At 39.0% G+C, this 21665-nt stretch overlaps 2 protein-coding genes across 8 annotated transcripts in view; one reads left to right on the top strand and one right to left on the bottom strand.

Moving 5' to 3' along the window:
- Rbcn-3A (rabconnectin-3 alpha) overlaps nt 1-16221 on the top strand; it is a 34711-nt gene extending 18490 nt beyond the window's left edge. For 4 of the 7 annotated variants that reach the window (XM_076123221.1, XM_076123224.1, XM_076123222.1 and 1 more), the window contains 32 exons: nt 278-419; nt 693-872; nt 1244-1465; nt 1801-1976; nt 2225-2362; nt 2432-2547; nt 2752-2983; nt 3349-3592; nt 3863-3986; nt 4143-4357; nt 4692-4925; nt 5234-5466; nt 5933-6105; nt 6370-6470; nt 6637-6881; nt 7188-7379; nt 7625-7746; nt 8006-8148; nt 8394-8556; nt 8751-8853; nt 9055-9240; nt 9681-9862; nt 10167-10275; nt 11770-11853; nt 12413-12473; nt 12625-12854; nt 12971-13040; nt 13117-13191; nt 13270-13487; nt 13562-13667; nt 13758-13888; nt 13973-16221. In XM_076123221.1, coding sequence (XP_075979336.1) covers nt 278-419; nt 693-872; nt 1244-1465; nt 1801-1976; nt 2225-2362; nt 2432-2547; nt 2752-2983; nt 3349-3592; nt 3863-3986; nt 4143-4357; nt 4692-4925; nt 5234-5466; nt 5933-6105; nt 6370-6470; nt 6637-6881; nt 7188-7379; nt 7625-7746; nt 8006-8148; nt 8394-8556; nt 8751-8853; nt 9055-9240; nt 9681-9862; nt 10167-10275; nt 11770-11853; nt 12413-12473; nt 12625-12854; nt 12971-13040; nt 13117-13191; nt 13270-13487; nt 13562-13667; nt 13758-13858 — 4920 coding nt within the window. In that variant the 3' untranslated portion in view covers nt 13859-13888; nt 13973-16221. Of the gene's footprint in view, nt 1-277; nt 420-692; nt 873-1243; nt 1466-1800; nt 1977-2224; nt 2363-2431; nt 2548-2751; nt 2984-3348; nt 3593-3862; nt 3987-4142; nt 4358-4691; nt 4926-5233; nt 5467-5932; nt 6106-6369; nt 6471-6636; nt 6882-7187; nt 7380-7624; nt 7747-8005; nt 8149-8393; nt 8557-8750; nt 8854-9054; nt 9241-9680; nt 9863-10166; nt 10276-11081; nt 11136-11769; nt 11854-12412; nt 12474-12624; nt 12855-12970; nt 13041-13116; nt 13192-13269; nt 13488-13561; nt 13668-13757; nt 13889-13972 lie in introns of all 7 variants that reach the window. The other 3 variants (XM_076123226.1, XM_076123227.1, XM_076123223.1) reach the window with 2 other exon arrangements.
- Nucleotides 16211-21475, bottom strand: IleRS (Isoleucyl-tRNA synthetase). The gene is made up of 4 exons (XM_076123228.1): nt 21229-21475; nt 20532-20637; nt 19924-20125; nt 16211-19839 (listed from the first exon to the last, which is right to left on the bottom strand). The coding sequence occupies exons 1-4, from the start codon at nt 21354-21356 to the stop codon at nt 16637-16639; spliced, it is 3639 nt and encodes a 1212-aa protein (XP_075979343.1). The 5' UTR covers nt 21357-21475; the 3' UTR covers nt 16211-16636.
- Between the last annotated feature and the right edge of the window lie 190 nt (nt 21476-21665).

Below are 21665 nucleotides of genomic sequence, written 5' to 3' on the forward strand. Positions count from 1 at the left end.
AAATATTAGGCCGGGGTAAAAGTCTTTTCGCATTATAGTATGTATGAACTTGTAATACAATCTTTTCTCTACACAAAAAAGCTCGATATTTGGGTACCTCACGAGCTCACTGAAAGAAACCTAATGATCATTTGTGATTCTTGAAGCCAAAGAGATTTTATTACAAGTTCATACATACTATAATGCGAAAAGACTTTTACCCCGGCCTAATATTTTCTTATCTAAGACACTGGATGGTAATGCCACTAAAACAAATAAATAACTATTATGTTTGCAGGACTACAACGAATTGTTTGAAGGGACAATACAAGATACAGATGAAGATTTGGACGCGTTGTTGCTAGGTGAAGAGGAGGGGGTTGATAGGCGTCCTTCTATGCCTGAACGACAACCTCTTTCACACTTTGGACCTAGACAAGGTAAAAATACCGAAATTTGTATCTCATATATGTGTCGGTTTCCGTACTTAATTGCAAAAATCTAAATACCATAAAAGTTTAACATCCCACGTGGTGTAACCGCTATTAATTGTCAGATCTAACAAATTCTAACTAAATTTAACATCATAAGCGGCTCTCATTGACGATCGAGCGTGCACTCTGAAGTACTAAAAGGAACGTAGAAATCCATATGCTGTAGCTACCATAGCTATTACTTCACGAGCTCTGACTTAAGATTTCTTACATTACCAGGTCGCATTCTATCCCGGCTGCTGACTCACACACACCTCCCCGGCTTGAGCTCGCTGGATCAGATGCACTTGCTCGCGCTCGCCGACACCGTGTCCACTTGTGATGCGGACTTCGCAGAACGACTGGCCACCAACGCGCGAGTTGACGTCGCGCAGGTTATTGGACAGGAAGTGCTGCCTGGTAAGGATATTTTATATTTACTTTTAAAATTGTCCTCAATTTTGCTTTGATTCTTAGTTGATGGGTTATTTCATCGCAAGAAATTAAAGAAAAAAATCTAAATATCCTTAAGTCCCCTTCCCGCAATTGGTCAGCGTGGTGGACTGAAGGCCTAACCCTTTTCTCATTAGGGGATGAGACCCTTGCCCAGCTGTGGGACAGTAATGGGTTAATTTCTTTTTTGTTTAAAATATATTTTTCTAGACACGTTGAACTCTGTCTTTAAGCGAAGCTTATGGAGTCTTTAAAACAAAGTGGCCAAAGCAATTTGACGACTTCATATCGGTCATTCTTTATTTTATCAACGAACTAATAACAAAACGTTTTACCAGATTCCCTCGACGATTGCGGTCTCCGCTTCCTCCTGGCAATGAAACACTACGGTTATCTGCTCCGGTGTCTTCCACTCGCCCAGCGTGCGAACCTTCAACGTACCGGTGTTGGTACTTGCAATCTCGTGTGGGCCTTCCACTCTGAAACCCATGAGCAACTTCTAGCCCTAGTACCTGGGTATGCTAAGGGACAACCGAAGTGGAATACAATGAGGGAACTAGGTGAGTATTTTTTATAACATAAAAATGATCTAATACATATGTAGGTTCGTACGGGTACTTACATTATATTTGTGGGCTGATCTACACAAACTATTATCATAATTATACAAGAAACAAAAATATTCTCGTCTTGTATTTGTGACACTTATGTTTCAACCAAACATGTAATGGGGTATTCCTGTTATACGAACGTGCATGCCCGTGTACGCATAAAAATCTGTGCTCGGGGAGAAAACATCCTTTATACTTCTTGATTCAACATTTTATTGCATTCAAAGGAACGACTAGTTATAAATCAACCATCTCATCAGTTTTCTACCTTTGTTTATAAATAGGTGTCGGTTGGTGGGTCCGTGGCGAGTTGCTCCGCACTTGCGTAGAAAAACTAGCTCGCGCTTCGTACATGGCGAAACAGGACCCGATGGACGCAGCACTGTATTACCTCGCTATGAAGAAACGGATGCTGCTCTGGGGATTGTTCCGATCCAACAGAGACGAGAAGATGACTCAGGTATAATTTATATAATGTTTTGCCTTATGTCTTCAAATTATTCTATTTTTTACACTTCGATGTGATCCATCCAACATTTTTCATTTACACTGATGAATTCTTGCCACAAAATTAAATGTATCTGTCACACAAAATAGTATTTCGATATTGTTAACTACAATATGTTACTTTGTTTTGGGAATCAGAGCAAGTTTTCGAAAGACATACATATTATACAAACTGTGAATGATCTGTTTGTTTCTATACAGTTCTTTTCCAACGACTTCACGGAAGACCGTTGGCGTAAGGCAGCACTTAAGAACGCCTTCGTATTACTCGGCAAGCAACGCTTCGAGCACGCTGCTGCATTCTTCTTGCTCGGAGGTGCACTCAAGGATGCTCTAGAGGTAAGTCCCTTTACTTCCAATCGTCACTAGGTAACTGTTGAGATATTGTTTAATTTGTTCTGTTTCCAGGTGCTTATTACTCGCTTAGGAGATCTACAGCTCGCTATGGTGGTGGCCCGGCTTTATGAAGCCGACACTCCCCTGCCTACTAGCTTGAGGAAATTACTTATGGATGAAATATTAGGGTGAGTGACAAGAATCAATAGATAAAGATTTTGTTTGGAACAGAATATTCATCGATTTAACCTCTATTTAATAAAAGAATATGTACTATGTTGAAATGGATATGATTTTTAACAAGTTATAAGTATGTTTTTCGCATAATACACATAGTTTTACAGTCTTTACCATACTGTTTTATTTTCTATATCAACATTATATACTAACAGTGGCGAAACTGAAAACGGTGAAGTAGAGCTAGAACGAGCACATCCAGACCCGTTCGTTCGTTCTATGGCACTATGGGAATTGAAGCGGTACGGCGAGGCGTTAGACACTCTGCTCAGCCCCGCCGGACGCCTGCACGCTGCACGCGACAACGAGCCCATGCCGAGCGTGTTCAACTTCTATGTGTACCTGCGTACACACCCGCGGCTCAAACGACACAATCTACCCAGTCAGGTAATAAAACTACTAATCTACACTTACGACTGCATTTGACTATGAATCTGTCCTTTCTAGATGAAAATATTGTTACTTTAAAATGAATGGTTGAAATTGTATAGCGAAAGTTTAGTTGAAGTTAATAGTCAAAGTTTATTAGAATTGGACGTTTTATTTCACTACGATAGCTTCGCTGAGTCTACAATAAAAAAAAACATTTAATGTTTTAAGTTAATACTAAACTTCAAACAGAACATTATGTTTAGCAAGAAATATAAAAAACGGGATGGCTCGGTTTATTTGCACCCAAATGCATGTTTACAAAAACTTACACAAGACGAAAATCTTATGGTGATAAAATAACTATTTTCTTCTCTCTACAGGGTGGTACGCTTGCATTGCTGCAACAAGAAGCAGAAGAAGGCATCACGCGTCTCGAACGTCGTCTTTACTTCCAAACCGCCCACGGGCACTTCAAAGCTGGCTGTCCTGCTCTCGCATTAGAAGTACTGTCCAAACTACCCGCGCGGGTGAGGGACGAGAGGCCCAAACAACCGGTCGCCGCCGCGTCTATAGACGAGACTGTTATACACACGGGACAGTTCGGATTCGACACTACAGACAAAAGTATGCAACTTGGTAGTTTCCTTGTACGTCCTTTATTTTGTTCTGACTTGTGTGTTTTTTTTTAAAAGCATTTTTAACAGCTACCTTGCTAATTTGTTTGCTTAAATTAACGTAATGCCAATTTCCAACTCATTTTAGGATATTTTATATAAATTACTAACTTTTAATGTTGTTTTGAAACCATAACTTATATCCGAGCCCCGTTTTATCGTTTTTTTTATTATTTCTTATTATAAAATCCATCTAATGTCATTACGGGCGTATTAACAGATCCAACAACAACCAAAGAAGAATCGTCGACGATGGATTGGGGCGCGTCGATGGATTGGGGAGCACCCGTCAGTACCGCGAAATCCGACGACCTTGTACTCGACTGGGATGATGATGATAAAGGGTGAGTAGCTTTATAAAGTCCTAATTTAGAACATTGTACCCATTACATAAGACCTTTTGAAACTGAATGCACGTGTATTGTATACTGATTTCGATGTTATGACAAATCTCTCATTGTTGTCTGTCTGAGTGCTATAAATTAATGTTTTTTAATCAGTTCGGAAGGGTCCGGAGCATCAACTCCACCTCTTGAGATGAAGATGGACAAGAAAGAAGAAGAGGAGCCGACAGTGAACGGCAACTCGGAGAAAGAGAAAGAAACAGAGGAAGCGCCATCTGTCGACATCATGGCGCAACAACTCAAGTTTGTTGCTTGCTTGAAGATTTTGATGGAGGAACTTAGCACGCTTGCTACTGGATTTGAAGTTGATGGTAAGTGATATAGTTAGAATTACTGGTTTTTCTGAACTTATGATTTGTTTCAAGTCTTTTTGTTAGCAACGATATTTATTGCCTTTGTATATAGTATTTTAAGCACAAATAGACGATTTTAATTTAAAAAAAGCAGCCACTAAATAGCTTCTTTGAACAGTTATCGATTGTAAGACACATCAGGCCAACATAGTGCCATCTTTATCTTGATTTCTTACACTTTAAAAAACATCACAATTTTACAGTCGTATGTCGGTTACGTTACCAAACAAAACAGATGGCAACCTGTATATAATATTATGTGATACACTGTACTTTATACTGTGTTCCCCAGGCGGTCACCTGCGCTACCAGCTGTACATCTGGCTGGAGCGCGAGGTGGAGGCGCTGCGGCGGCTGTGCGGGTACCTGGCGGCGGGCGGCGCGGGCGGCGGCGCGCTGCTCTGTGCGGAGCCCGAGCTGGCGCCGCTGCCGGACCGGCCCACGCTGCACCAGCTGCTCGTGCGGGAGAAGGCCGACTTCGAGGCCAAGGTGCAGCGCGCACTCAACAGGAAGAAGTGGCTCAAGGGTACGTTCCGATATCATTTACCACTTATGTTTCGTTTACTTACTAATATAGTTAAGATTTCCCAATATCTTCTTTGTTCCCTTTTTATTGAACAAAATGCTTAACGTTAAGAAAAAAGACAGCTTCTGGAGTTATATTAAAAAGTTTAACTTTTGTTGTCAAAGCAAAACCAAAATGGAATTTATGTAAATTATTATGTGAGATGGTTATTCATTAGTGTCGCAAAAAATTGTTTGACATAATGTTTTCTTTAAAATCTGTTGTTTTGCTCGATAATAGATTTTATTGAATACAATTTATTTTCACAGCAAACGAGACCCTCCTCCGCACATTACTATCATACTGTTCACTTCACGGCGCGGGCGGTGGCGGGCTAGCCTCAGTTCGTATGGAGCTAGTCCTACTGCTGCAAGAGTTGGGTCAGGACAAACAACACCAACAGTTGTTATCGCCTCTACCGTTCCCAACTACACTGCCGTTGTTGGCCGCTGCTGTGGCTACTAATAATACTGTGGTTGCTGATCCAGTCAGACACTTACAGGTTTGTAAATTATACTACATTTTTTTGACAAAGAGAATATTCTTAAGACGATATAAGGTAAATCCGCCTATCGTTCATTGGACTTTGTGGTGAACTTCCTTACACTAAATAAGATCTATGTGGAACTTATGTGTCTGTCATTATGATAGTCCAGTTTATTAGTCTTATGTATTCCTACGAATAAAGGACTACAGTTTGTTATTATATTGCAATAACATCATGGCAGCTCGTTTGACCGCATTCTATAGTAATATTACAAATAGGTAAAATTTGCAAATTTGTATGTAGGATAATCTCTGAAACTAATACGAATATTATGCCTGGGAACGGAATCATATGGAATATTTTCGACTTCTACGCGGACGAAATCACGAGCAGAAGCTAGTTATCCTATAAATCTAAAATACGCAGCACAGCAGACAATCGTTTTTAAATTCGTAAATACGTGTTTTTGCTTTGTCTACAGTCGGTGGCTCACGATATGTTAGGCACTATCGGTGAGCTGGGCATCCCTGGTGGTTCAGCCACGAGGATACTACACACTCTGCGAGAGCTGGCCGTCGCGCTGTCCGCCTGCATCTACCAGAGTCTGTGCGATTCCGACACGTTCAGCTTGAAGCATAGCCATCATCATGATGGGTGAGTACTTTAAAAAAAATAATCAAATGTTTATATGTATATTTTATCCGAAATGAACACTCGTGAGTCGCAAATTTATATGAAAAAAGGAAAAATGGTTCGGGCAAATACAATTGTCTACTCCATTTACACAAATGCAATAATACTGTTAAAAGTTATAATTGCATTACAGAATTCAGTTTGCGGTTACATGCGATTGATCTAATTTTTGTATTGCCTTTACTTACGCTACTTGACTTTAATTTTATTTTTGTTCTTTCACAGAATAATAGCCGAAACTCCCGGTACTAGTCAAATACTTGCACGTCAGAGACGTCACTCTACCGACGAGCTTACTGTTACTACTCCACCGAACAAATGGCCAGGTAAATATTTTAATTCACCGCTTTGCATATTCACAAACATGCCCATTAATTCGGACACGTACGTACACACGCAATGTGTGTACGCTTTTGTTGCACGTACATACCCGTTTTTTACAACCAAGCAAAATAAAAAAAAGGCTTTTAACACATTTAACGTTATGTTTAGGTGTATCAGCACTTCGTGGTCTAGCTCTACGAGCAGCCGAAGAGGAAGACGCGCCTCGTCTAGCGGTGCTCCTGGCAGAGGCGTTCTGCGCCGTGTTCCTGGCGCTACTGGGCTGGGCCGCGGCGGCGAGGGACGCTCACCTGCTGTACCGCCTCGCCGCACACGCGCCACATGCTCCTGATCATGCGCGACTGTTCGGGGGCGGTGTTCGTCGCCTGTTGACTACTGCACCCGCTCCTATGCAGGTAGGTTAAGTGCTAATTCATTGAATTATTTTGTAGCGTCAAAGTTAATGTATTCGCTAAAGTAAGGCATTCCCACACGTAACTAATATTGTATGATAAACGTTCAATACTACCGTGTTTACCTCTTGAGTCTTGCAATTTACATATTTATGGAGTTCTCCGAAGTCTTCGTGTAAAAATTTTTAGCAAAACACTTGGAAAAGAGATAATATTTGAATTACAGAGATACATTTTAGCTTCTTGAACTGTGCTGAAATTTTGACCATATAATAATATCTTATAATTGTAATGTAACTTTTTTCTTAGCCTAAACTTGTGGAGCGACCCGAAGGCACATCGGTGTGGTCGTCTCTGCGAGAGAAGCGAGCTCTTTTGAACATGCGTCTACTTGGTCTTGGTCCCGCCGCACCACACAAGAATATACAAGAAGGACGTCCTACGTACAGGGAACAGTTTGTGCCACCGCATTGCAGTATACTCACCTATCTGCTCACTAAGGTACGGTATTACTATTGATACCCACTTCAATGATAAAAAAGGCACTGGCAAACTGCCTAGACACAAAACAAAAGCTCATCTAAATATACTCAATGATCCCGTACTAATGAAATCCCGTGGCCGAAATCTATGCTGGTCTAAGAGCGCGATTTATGATAAGTTTGTACACCCAATACTACGTAAAATGTAATCCGGCCTGTAGAAAAAGCAATTAATGTTAAAAAATATTTTTATCTTGAATATAGCCAACGGCCGAGCAAGACCCTGAGAACTACGACTACGATTCGGCGGAGTCAGGAACCGAGGACGTGGACGAGAGCGGTAGTGAAGCTGATGACGATGACATCTTTGATACCAGCACTACCAAGTATGACTTATTTTACTTTTTAGTTTAAATTAAAAAGATCACACATAACCCGCATTAAGGATTGACCGAGCTCAAGGTCTATTTTGGTTCTAATTTAATTCATCGACCCTCAATAAGTTAGCAGTGGTTTATGAATCAATAAATAATTCTTGGTTTAATATATAATACGACGCCTTTTACCCATGCCATTGACAGGCAGGGACCAAGTGAAGGATTATTAAATTTGTTTTAATATTGTACCATAATGTTTATTTCATAGGACCGAGAAACGTCGTAAAGGCACGAACACGGAGCACTCTGACCCGGACTCGTACTCGTGGCTCGTGATGCGAATCGCAGTACTGCGACTTGCTCAGCAGAAGTTGCAGAACTTCTTGCAACTTTGCGGTATTGAGATGTCTGGTGAGTGTTTATTTATTCATACCGTAGTATAGACTTATAAAATTAGAGCTGAAGCTTCTGACAATCCCTCGGTCCCTAAAACCAGTTTTTCTCAAAGTCTATCGTTGGAAAGATAAAAGTGGATGGTGATCATTCCAAAAACATTGTTATATTCTATAGTTTTGTCTCTATTCACTCTTAAACAAACAGCCATAATGTCACCATAGTTTAAGTAAATAAACAAAAATAAATCGTTTTGATATTAGAACTGGCGACAACAAGTCCCATGGTGCACGGTGCATTGCGTCGCGTGGATCAATGGCAGCAACAGTTGACGGAGACGCTGGACTCCAGAGCACCACCGCCAGACTACATCCCCGGCTGCTTCCCCGACCAACAGACCTCAGGGCCGCCTATTAATAAGTACAGGTTTGTAGAATGTACATACACCGATAGTCTTTAAAATGCTGTATAATCCTTTTGTTAAGTCCTTGATTCTTTGCTTATTTTAATTATGAAAAATGGTTTCGTGAAGGGGATATTCCCTTTTAAATTCTTAGTTAAGAGTGATTTCCGCATACTACTTTCACAATTTATTAATTGATTGTATTTTTTTATTCCAGATGTTTGATTGAAAAGCATAATACACCGTTCAATTCAGTGTTATTTAGTACTGCACCAGCAAGACGATTATGGAACTTCCTCGTTCGTCAAGAGCCGATCCAGGTACACATCAACCTAACATTTTTTTTTATACATTTACATTTTGTTACAACAGCCAAAACTCACTTCACTCTAGTACCCTGATCTTTTTAAAAATAGACACCTGAATCGTTGATTAAAGTATTTATGTGTGTGATTTTCATGAACATATATATCTATATTCATGTCGTATTCAATAATAATTACGTTTTGTTTATTTCATAGGATCTGTTCATTCGTGCGGTGTTCTCCCGTCGTCGCACACAATCAGTAACGGCGGAGACGATGGCGGGCGAGCCGCGGCCCGGCTGCATCCCGCAACAACACCGCGAGCGCGACATGGAGCTGCACAACCCAGTGCGCATCATTCACAAGGAGCAGGACTCTATAGCCGCCTTCTGTCTTAATAAGGTAATGTCAAAACTATACAGCTTTTCATTAAGATAAGATGCATGTTATAAAGTTGAATGAATTCAATCTGACAAACTCAACTATGCCACCGACCCGTATTGTATTTTGGCTGAGGTCTTATGTCCTTAAAGTATTGTTTTTACAACTTAACCAGTCCTACCACGGGGTATTACAACCCAGGTAACTAAATTGTGGAGGTCCGATAGACAGTCGCTCCATGTAAAATACTGGTATTCAGCTGCATCCCATGAGACTGGAAACCGACTCCAACATAATTGTAATAATGGCTAGGCCGATGAATATGTCACAATTTTGAAGTATATACGACGTGACTGTGATGTAAAGCTTTTTATGGATCTGAATATAGTACGGGAGTTGTTTTTTTAGAACAAAACAAACAAATGAAGTAGAAGGAAACTGAACGTTTTTTGTTTCTCCAGGTCGGCGGGTGCCTGCTAGCAGTGGCAACAGCTCGCGAGGTGCAGGAGATGGACGTGTCGCTGTTGCTGCGCGCGGGCGCGTGGTGGGCCGAGGACGAGTGCGAGCTCGACCTGCTGGCGCTGGCCGCCGACCCCGCCGCGCTGCCCGATACCGGCTTCCTGCTCATTCAGCATCATGACAAGTACGAATACCCCCCCGCAAACGTATTGTGTATTTCAGTTGATAACTAGTGTACGTCAGTTTGTATAGCCACGATGCAGAACAATGCTGCTGTAGAAAAACCGTATTTGTCACCATAATTTTAGGAAAAGGCTATGTACAGCATAGTGCGAACTACCCTTACAAAAACTTTTGTAACATTATCGTTTACCAGTAAAAGGTACATAGCAGTTGTGAAACCAGACAGCAAAAATCAAGCGAATATGTCAGTACCCAGTGTATTGTTATCATTATAAAGAAAATGTAAAAATGAGTTAACATTGCAGGCCTAACAGTGGGTCGGTGCCAGGCACCGGCAACAGTTCGCCTCTGAACCCCAACGCGCCTCAGGTGCCGGTCGGGATGGCCAGTCAAACTGGACGAGGTGCCAGCGTGGTAAGCACTTAGTACAAAACATACATAACTCTATAATAAAAGGTTCGCTATACATCCGGCTGATGACAGACTGTGTGATATGGCTAGATAGTTTGAGGTAACTCAAGCACGAACAATTCGATAGCGTGCTTTCGAATTTTACGTTGCCATAAATATGTCAAATCAAAGGTTCCTACTGCCGATTTACCAGCTTCTGGTCTGAAGTTTACGATTTGCAGGTAAAGAGAAATATTTTGTGCTACCAAAATCAGGCCGCTAATTCAATTCACATAAAAATTGATATTGAATTTGATACGAACACTCTTTCGCAATTTTTCATCTAGCACGCTACAGGAGCATGATTACGAACTTGACTAGAAACTTACTTAAATAGAACCTGCCAATGAGGCGTTCGCGTCATAGTATCAAACGTCATTCTGTCAGATGTGTAGCGAAGCGATATATACAGTTGACCTTTAAAAAAACACGTTATCAATAACAATGAAGGTTGATAACTGAACTTGTACTTGCCAATTGCGATAATTTTATATGAATACATAAATAAAAGGTATAGCATGATTTATTTTGCAAAAGTTTTATATGCAACTAACAAATGTCTGAGAGAATAAAGTATTTATAATATCGTTTTTATTATCTAACACTGATGCTATATTAATCCTCTTTATTAATCTATGCTTGTAGTTAAGCATGTCATCTAATAAAAATACTAATAATATATTCATAATATAACATATTAATACTACTATATCTAATTAACTGGATAGTGCAGTGAAACTAACTTGGTATTATAACGACAACGTCCACAGCAGGAGCGCAGGGGAAGTACAGTCCCGACAGGACTAGAAGCGTACATTGTCAACGTACGTTCATAATGACTAATGCACTCATGAACTCGCTGAATGAATAAATGTACACTCAATACAAACTTCAATTAATGCATCATTATAGTTATCTTAAATTATATGCCTTATTATATAAGACGTCTAGATTTGTGTAAAATTATCATATTTTTCAATAATCAGAAATAATATAAAGTCGAATTAATATTCTAATTAAACATGTTCAACTGTTTCTCACAATAGGTATCTTATGCATTTATTCGTTCAGTATTGTTTCATCGAATACTGGGATTATAAACGTGGTGTGGTTGTGTCCGTACAAAACTTGTATCTGTTATATTGTTCAGTGTCGCCTCGCGCTTCGCTCGAGCTTTCCTTCAGTATCTCTTGTCAAACTGTAACGTCTCTCAATCTATACTCAACGGAGACGGAGAGATATATAATAATGCGGGTTTTGTATTATGTATATTGTCTTTATTTGGTTTACTTTTGGTAGGCAGGTAGATTAGGTAGCAGGGTACCAAGGAGAGTACGGTTTCCTTAGTATGTGTATATTTACATTTGATTAGTTTGTATATTAATTATCTGGTCCCATAATATAAATTTTAAAGTATGTGTGAGTGTATGATTCGGTATAACAGAGTGTTGGTCGCAGGTGAAGGGCCTACAGTTCCCGGGTTGCCACGACCCGAAATACTGTCGGCTGGTGCTGCACCGTTCGAAGCTTCTCATGAAACCGGTCAGTGACACCCCTAGACCATCCCCCGCCTGTAATAACGTCGCCTCCTTTAGCCGGCGGATCGCACTCCCTGCGTTTTATTTATAGCTCGATGTTTCATTTATTTGTTTCCAATTATAATTTTATTCTTCTATTGTCATCATTTCTTATTTAATTTTCGTTTCACAATATTCTTTTTGCTAGATCACTCACACGTTTTAATTTATCCATCGACAAATCATCATCAATTTTATTTTTCAGTGTTTCCATACCTACGTCAATGGATTTCAGTTCGACTAGGTCACGTTTTTTTTCGTCGTATATTTCGTCAGTTCAAGATATTTTCCTGACCGGTGTTTCTTATTTTGTTTACTTTCTATTATCTCTTTATGGCTATATTGTACGTTGCGTGTCTCTGCACATTTATTTTTATCTATTTATTTATTTTGTTAAAGCATGATCTGTATGGTGTCTCGTCACTAATTGGTCGCTAACATGTGTAATGTTGTATGAGATCGGGTGTTTGTATTCTAAACTATAATTCTTAAAGGCATTTTAGTAATGAAGGATTTCAATGTAGGTGCTGAAACATAAAATCGACAACATAAAGCGGATGGCGGCACATCCCTCGCAACCGTTGTGTAAGTATTACTTTTACTTAATTCAGTAGAATCCCTTCGTAATTGATTATTGTTGAAAACATGGGCTAACTTTTATATGATATGTCACGATCAAGCTACTTGTTTTAAAATACGAGAAGCAATGTATAAAATGATGTACGTGATGCGTTAGACCTGACGGGCGGCGCGGACGGCTCGGTGCAGCTGTGGGAGTGGGGCCACCCGTCGTGCGTGTGGTCGCCGCGGGCGCCGGGCGCGTTCGCCAAGGTGACGCGCGTGCGCTTCTCCGACTACGGCAACAAGTTCGCCGCCTCCGACGCCGACGGCAACCTCGCCATGTGGCAGCTGCACCCCGCGCCCAACCAGCCCGGGCACACGCACGCCTCGCCCAGACCCTTCTTTGTGAGTTTGTATTCTATAATGATTACTAGAACAAGGCCGAGATTTAGTTCTTAAATCTTTTCTGTTGGAATTAGGATGACTGACATAATTATCTCATCGCGTCTTTTATGTTACAGACTCATCAGTGTCATAGCAAAGGAATAAGTGATTTTGTTTTCCTCGGTTCCTGCAGTTTAGTCGCTACAGGTATAGTAACTACTAATTTTATATTTAGAACCTCGATTTAAAAAACATTTAAATTAATCGTTTTTTGAACTTTCAGCCGGGCACAGCTCGGAGAGTAAAAACGTCGCCATATGGGACACATTGATGCCTATCAAGAAAGCTTTAGTGGTTTGTGAGTATGATTATTTGTCGTCTTATTTAATAGTTTAAATGAGTAACGGATGAGATATTGAGGTGTGCGTGTGCGCAGCGTGGACGTGCCACGAGGGCGGCGCGGCGTGCGTGGCGTGGGCGGGGTGCTCGGGCGCGCTGGTGTCGTGCGGGCGGCGCGGCGACGTGCTGGTGTGGGACCTGCGCGCGCGCGCCGTGCGCCACCGCCTGCACGCGCACCACGCGCCCATCAAGTGCGTGGCGCTGTCGCCGCGCGAGGACTACTACGCCATCGGCGCCGCCGACGGCGACATCAAGGTACGTGCCGGGCCCCGCGACGGCTTCCTTCTAACGAACTTTACGGAACGCATTACATTCGAATTTTTTTCCAGGTGTTCTCGTTGACGACGCACCAGCTGTTGTACACGTTCGCCGGCGAACACGCTCGAAGTTCCTTCTTCAAGCACATCGGCCAGGGTGTGACGCAAATACATATCGGTACGTGCCATATTTTAACCGATATTGTTATCCGACTTTGTTTATTCTTTTTATCATAATCCAATTTACGATATTATGTTTGTCGTCCAGACAACGCTGGTCGCCTGTTCTCGTGCGGCGCGGACGGCACGATGAAAGTGCGCAAGTTGCCGGAGCGAGACTCACCGCTGCCTCACCAACCGCAGTATTAGCGCTCACGCGATCTTACACTTATTTACACGGTAACTATAACTACTGACCGATTTGTTTCTCTAGGGCTTTGACGACGAGCCTGATCAATATGTAAATTTGATTGTAATTTATAGGTAGGCGAGACGCAGTCAACAGAGCATAATCGTCCGGCGCGCCGCGTTTAGCCTTACGCCCCCTTGTGATGTACCTATTTATCGTTGTTGCTATTCAAATGTTACGAGTATGATGATAATTATACGCCGTTAGACTAGTCACTGAGTAGGCGATGTTGTATCTTATAATGTATTTAAAATGTTAATGAATCTTTAGTTATTTCTAGTGTGAAATATTCGCTATTTTTAACTTAATAAACATGTCCTAGATAAATATATAATTTATTTATTCGCACTCGCTGTCAGTCGTATCAGCTGTTCGCGGCAGTGGCTGGCCTAAGCCGCGCGGCGGGTATACTCGGCGCGCGGCCTACGAGATACGTTAGTGTAACATTATTGTATGATGTGGTGTATTTAGTATGTGTAAAGTGCAATAACTCTTAACTCGATGCTAACTTATGAATCCGACTACTGACGACGTCGAAGCCTTCACTAGATAACAGTTTAGCTCTTTTAAACGATTTAGCTTATGATGTGAGTGCATATAACTTGTTGACGCATAATAAAATATAATTTATTGTATACATAAATATATATCGATATATCCCTATGTGAATCGTCGTTGGCTTATTGTATAACATGTTTAATAACTATAATCGAGTGGGTCGTACACAATATCATTTCGTCGGCATCGTATTTTCATATAACATTATTAAACTTAATCCCCTAATATGGCACCTCATTATATTAGCGATAAGTATTATATTATCTATGTATTCTATGTGATTTATTCGAGATTATAATATGTTCACGTTATTTTTAAAAGCAATATTTTGTTCCATAAAAGCATTTCTTTAAAACGAAGCAATAAAATTATAATTATGATATATTTCGTGTACTTTCCTGTGCTTTTTAACAGTATTATACGCTTGTGGTGAAGGAGAATAACGAAATTATTTTTGAAGATTGATTTTCTCTCATATGTGGTCTGTATTTGAAACTGCTCTTGTGATACATACAGTGATAAAATAATAAAAAAATCTTAACTTTTTTTTCCAATAAATTAACAAAACTATTTTAATCGTAATTTGTATTTTTATTTACTTATATTGTTGAATTTATTTATTGATTTAGTGACACCCAGCAATATAACAAAATAACAACTACAATCCTATGTATAATATTAACACAATTTAGTAATAATTAATCACACCTAATTCCGATATAAAAATCATGATATCGATGTATAGTCATATAAATAAATCAGTTGACTAAATCTTTCATTTAAAATGAAACCGTATTCTGAGTGAGTTAAAAGACATTTGGTTTCGTTGTTTTTTCTTTGGTTAACTATTTGTAATATTCTTTAGGTTAATAATGTGAACACCAAAGGTAATTCTATCGAACATATTTGTATAGCTGCTACATAAAACTATAAATTCAATATAGTAAGTTACCAAATTTAGGCTTTATGAATAAAATTCGCACAATATTCACATGGGATGCAAAGTAGGTGTTTGAAAGATGTAATCATTGCTGGCACTGTTAAAAATGTAAAACGTCTTGTCAATTACTGTCTAATACAGAAACTAAGGTTGCATTATCAACTTATGTTTATTTAGCAGTTTAGCATTTGATGTAGTTATTGTTTAAATTGAAAATTGTGGGTTATTTTAACGTTGTTGTTTCTGCTTATTGTAACACGACTATATCGTCTCAAATTATGAGAAATAGCTGTGATCACACTTGTTAAAGAGTTTTGAACTAGGTTGCAATTGTTTTGTCGATTCAAAACCCCAAAGCACTTTGCTACAGCTTTGTTATAACGTTATGTACAAAATACAGTAAAAATCAAGTTCATTGCCCTCGATCAGTGAGTCTTAATACTACTCATAGTGATCCTAGAATTGACTACTTTAAATGTAGTGACAAGTTTAAATCAGCTCCGTTGTATCATAAAAGTTATTGTTTTCATAGAAATGTTTTATCCAAACAATCGAACAGGGCAGTAGCGTTGTGCTTTGGGTCAAAATTTTGCGTAACTACATATTGCTTCGCTTTGTTACGTACATACGTAACTATATAATAACATTATCGTACTTTAGTACGCCACAAACCTATATTTTCCTTTTATAGGAAGCCGACACATTACAATGAAATGAGTTGTAATTCACTGCACCTGTTATGATAATAGTTGAATGAACAATGTTCAATGCTTATTTTGTTTTATTTATGAAGGAACATTTAATTAAAATAAAGTTTAACTCATATTACTTGTTTTATTTATGACAATGTGCCAAAGCCGTACAGAATTAGTCAAATAAATAAATATTACATTACTAATGGGGTGGTATTTTATAAGCGGTCGCTTATTAAGAAACAAGGGATAGAGTAACAAGAAGTTTACAGTTGAAATTCTTTACACAAGCCTAAGTTAAAACACTGAAAGCTAATACTTTCCGTAGCAGGTAAGCACATACTATTATGATTAAACACAGTTAAATAAAATGAGGCACAGCCCACACAAAAAACAGCTCCCAATATTCCTTACACATCATAATATAAAGGTACTGTAGCAGATTGAACAAGGTGTCTCCTACTGGGTTACAAATATTTTAACAATTAAACTTTTAAGAGTCAATAGCAATGAGATGATAAAATTGAGATGAAGTAACAAGTATAACATTATTGAAATAGCTTCTTGTCTACGTCGCTGGCCTTAATTCCCAAATAACTAGTAACGAACTTCAAAGCCTCATTTTCATTCAAAGTTTCCTTTCCCACGGGATTTTCTAAGAACAGTGTAAGTGATTTAGTACCATTTGCAATATTGAGAAACTTGCAATAGGGACTTGTCTTCGTTTCGCAATCCTTTGGTTTCTTTACTGATATAATGATTGTTTTACTATTCAACTTGGAGGTATCTTTTACTTCTACTCCATCACACCATAATGTAAACTTAACACCATAGAGGCCAAAGAGAACAGTCACTTCATTATGTAGTTGACCTAAGCTTATGAATTTGTTAGTTTTGTCCTTAAGTATGATACTAGCTTGATTGCTCGACACGCCAAATCGAGGCTTAATATCATTCAAAATAAGATTGGCCCAAGGATTTGCAGGAATCTCGACCTCTTTTCTCCATGTAATAACCAATTTGAGGGAAGAGCCTTTCAGTTCTTGCGTTTCCTCAATAATCACCTGTAGCGATGGTTTGAGTTGATCAATCGATATGAGTGGCGCCTTTACAGTAGACTCAATGAACTCACGATGGGAATTAATGATACGAACAATGTCGCTAGCCTTGTTTACCGAGAAGTACACATTTACCTCATCAGTTGGCACTAAATGAGCCTTCTTTCTTAACTTTTGAACTCTATTAATTATTTCCCTGGAGAAACCCTCGTCGAGCATTTCTTGATCAGGTGTTACATTCAAAAGAATTAGCACATCGTTATCGCTGTGAGCCTCGTACTGGTCGTTGCCGTCAGCTTGGAATATAATCCTAACTTCAGACACGTCGATGCGCTGCCCAACTAATTCCACAAAGCCATCAGCAATCAGTTTCTCACATTGTTCATTAGTTAAGTTCTTTAAACCTTGGGTTACAGCCTTAAAATCGCCTTTAAGCCGAGCTCCAAGAATTTTATGATCAGGCTCAGCTCTTAGTTTAATGCCATACTTTTCTTTGTCGCTCGTTAAATTCAATTTCTTAATATTCATCTCCTCGAGAACATATTTTTCTAAAGACTTCACATCACCCAAGTAAGTAGGGTCCTGGTGAATGACAGTCATTTCCGGTAGAGGATACTTGATGGGAATTGTTTTTCTGTCCCTCAGTACTCTTCCTAATTCAATCACAGTCTGCATTCTCTGCACAGCTCTTTCGATATCAGTGTCTACTAATTCTATCTTAGGTTCGGCTATCATGTTAAAATGCACACTCTCCAATGACGCACCAGGTAAAAGCTGACGTAATGTTTTATACATCAGTTCAGTGAGAAAAGGAGTGAATGGTGCCATTACTTTCACCATATCGAATAGGACTCCAAATAGCGTATCTAACGCCACTTGACAGTCTTTAATACCATTATCTCCCTTTAGCCTCTTCCTGTTCATTCTCACGTACCAGTTGGTGAGATGATCAATAAACTTAGTCAACCTTGGAACGACAGTATACAATCTATAGGCTGCCATTTCTTTCTTCACAAAACTAATTAGAGATTGAACAAAAGAAGTGATCCACTTGTCCATGACGTTCTCTCTATTAGCTTTCTCATTAAACTTGTAATCAATCTTATCTTCCTGAATGATTCTTTCTACATTTTGCATCAAAAATCTAAATGCATTATACCAAGGCAGGAATACATCTTTGATGATATCCCTAACGCCTTCCTCTTTGAATCGGAGGTTCTCCGCTTTTACAACAGGAGAGTTGACAAGATAAAGCCTCAAAGCATCAGCACCATACTTTCTTACAACTTCTAAAGGATCAGGATAGTTCTTTTTTCGTTTCGACATTTTCTGTCCATCACCTGCTAAAACTAAACCGTTTGCAATAAGATTTTTAAACGGCGGTTTCTTAAATAAAGCTGTCGACAATACGATCAGAGTATAGAACCAGCCTCTAGTTTGATCGATACCTTCAGCAATGAAGTTTGCGGGAAAGATATCTTCGAATTCTTTTTTATTTTCGAATGGATAATGGTTTTGTGCGTATGGCATAGAGCCTGACTCAAACCAGCAGTCGAAAACTTCAGAGACCCTCTTCAATGGTGGCTGCCCAGGGCGTGAAGATGGAATCTCCAAGTGGTCAATACTTTCCCTATGTAAATCTTTAACTTCTTGACCAGTTAATGCTTCTAACTCAGCAATACTTCCAATGCATACAACCTCCTGTCTATCTTGAGAAATCCATAAAGGAATCGGAGTACCCCAGTATCTATTACGGCTGATGGCCCAGTCGCGAGCGTCTTTCAACCAATTCTTAAACCTCTTCTCTTTTACATACTCAGGGACCCAGTAAGTCTCTTCACAGGATTTCAAAAGGTCTTGACTGATTTGTTCAACTCTAACAAACCATGAGGGTACCGCTTTGTAGATCAGCGGAGTTTCCGAACGCCAACAGAATGGATAACTATGCTTAACTTGTCCAAGTTGTACAAGTCGATTGCGAGCCTTCAAATTGGCAATAATATTTTTATCGGCATCTTTAACATACTGGCCAAGGAAATCTTTCACTGGTGCCATAAATTTACCACTCGGATCAACAGGGCATACAATATCTTGATCTCTTGTAATAACGCCAGCCGCAAGACAAACCCTAAAATCGTCCTCACCAAAATATGGTGCTTGATGTACAACTCCTGTACCAGAATCATCTGTGACATAGCCATCAACTAACACTTGAAACGCGTTAGGGCATTGATCAATAAAGTAATCAAAAATAGGAGTGTACTTGACTCCTTTTAGCTTGTCACCAGTAAACTTTTCGAGCACATCAAAATCATCCACATTTTTAAAGATAACAGGGAATCTTGACTCTTGAAGAACATAACAAATACCAGTAGACTTTTCTTTTACTTTTACATAAACCAATTTGGGGTTGACACATAAAGCTAAGTTGCTAGGTAATGTCCATGGGGTGGTGGTCCATGCAAGTAGTGAGTAACCATTAGCTGTAGGGAATGACACTACAACTGCTGGATCAACAACATCTTTGTAGTTCTGTCCAGACTCAAAGTTGGAGAGAGGTGTTGAACAGGCTGTAGAGAAGGGCATCACTTTAACCCCTTGATACACCAGGCCTTTATTGAAGAGTTCTTTGAACACCCACCAAATAGATTCCATGAACCAAGGGTAGAGAGTTTTGTAATCATTCTTGAAATCTGAAAAAAATAATAAGATTAGTTTACTTTTCAATTATGCTATTGTGAATCAGGAATAGCAAAAGTACTGTCAGGTATTCTTACCAATCCATCTTCCCATTCTTGTAATGATCATCTCCCATTCACCAGCATACTTCATGACAATCTTACGACATTCAGCATTGTAGTTGCCAATGCCCATTTTCTCAACATCTTCAGGGCCTTTAATGCCAAGAGTCTTATCAATTTCGAACTCTACAGGTAAACCATGGCAATCCCAACCAAACCGCCTTTCCACATGATAACCCTGAAACATACAATATACATTAATTGAAATATACATATGTACATTAATATGTAACATCAACCTGGGAAAGTTTAAACAATTGCTCAGATAAGACTCCTCCCTGCATAGAATGAGTAATAATATTCACTTCAACATCTTGATGATAGCAACCCAGACTATGTTTGTTGCCTAGTGTGAGTTCCTGGATAGCATATTCAAACTATGTTACAAACAACTGCAGTTGTCAAACAAGCTGACTGTTGTCATCTTAAAGAATGAGGTTGTCATCATATAGCATGGATAAGCAATAATAGCAGGTTTCAGGCTACATTCAGTGATAAAATATGAAAAACATGTCATTGTATAAACTTCTGATAAAATCAATTAATTTTTTTATACTTTTAATTAGTTAGTTGTAGTTACATACCTGTTGGTGTGCATATCTTGTGACCACATCCTTGATAGTTCCAGCCAATATGTGGCCATAGTGAGGCAGTCCAGTGGCAAAAGGAGGGCCATCATAGAATGAATACCTGTGGAAGAACACATTTTTATACAATTTATACCTAGCTTTAGGTAGAAAGATTTGTAAACATTGACTTAACTTATAGATTAAATAACTTTATTTTTATTCATATTATTTAATAGCTATATAATTGATAAGCCAAAGCAAGTTATCAGTGGGTTTGTCTAAAAGGAAAGTTGCACTTTAAATGGCTAATATGCTGCCTAGTGTGCTACTGTGATTTTATGACATAAATGTCTCATACAGCTGAAATAATTCCATGAATAATCAACCATATGCTTGTTTTATCATATAAAACTCTTATCTATAAAATATGAAAAATTGTATAAAACTTTCTATAAACATAGTAGGAGCAACAGGTTTAGGATGAGATGGTTCGACAGGCGGTTTTGATTATTCTGAAAGTGAGAGGCCAGGTCAGCCTAGCTTACGTGTTTACCTTTTTTAGAACACCTAAAATATAGTCACCTCTTTTAGCACTTTCTATAGACTTTGGTAAATTAAACATGAATTAACTGGGTGACAGGCATTAATCCAGTTAACTTTATGAGTATACCAATACTTATTTAGAAAGTAATAATATTTTTTCCTCACCTACCTAGGTTTACTTTTTGACTGCTTGAGGCAACTCTGAAACGCATCAATTTCTTTCCAAAACTGAAGGATACGTTCCTCTTCTTTTGGAAAGTCTATATTCTCTGGAACTCTTTCTAACTTTAAAGCCATGGTTATTTTCGTTTTCGCTTTTTTATTATAACCTCCAATTTCTCTTCCACGACATTATCTTGATCCACTCACACAGTGACGTTTTACACGTTGCGATTGCGACAGAATTCGAATAATTGCGAGTGAAACAATATGGTACATAGGTACCTATAGAAATACAGACAAAGTTTCACGAGCCGATTTAGTTGGAACATTGGATGGAAATTATATCATTTTTGTACCCAGACTTGTTGGTAGTTTTTCTAAACTAAAAAATAGAGATAAAAATCTATATAAATAAAATATAATTACTGCTTTTCAAAGCAGGCA

The sequence above is a fragment of the Anticarsia gemmatalis genome, chromosome 15 (genome assembly GCF_050436995.1).
Source record: "Anticarsia gemmatalis isolate Benzon Research Colony breed Stoneville strain chromosome 15, ilAntGemm2 primary, whole genome shotgun sequence".
In the NCBI taxonomy this organism is placed as follows: domain Eukaryota; kingdom Metazoa; phylum Arthropoda; class Insecta; order Lepidoptera; family Erebidae; genus Anticarsia; species Anticarsia gemmatalis.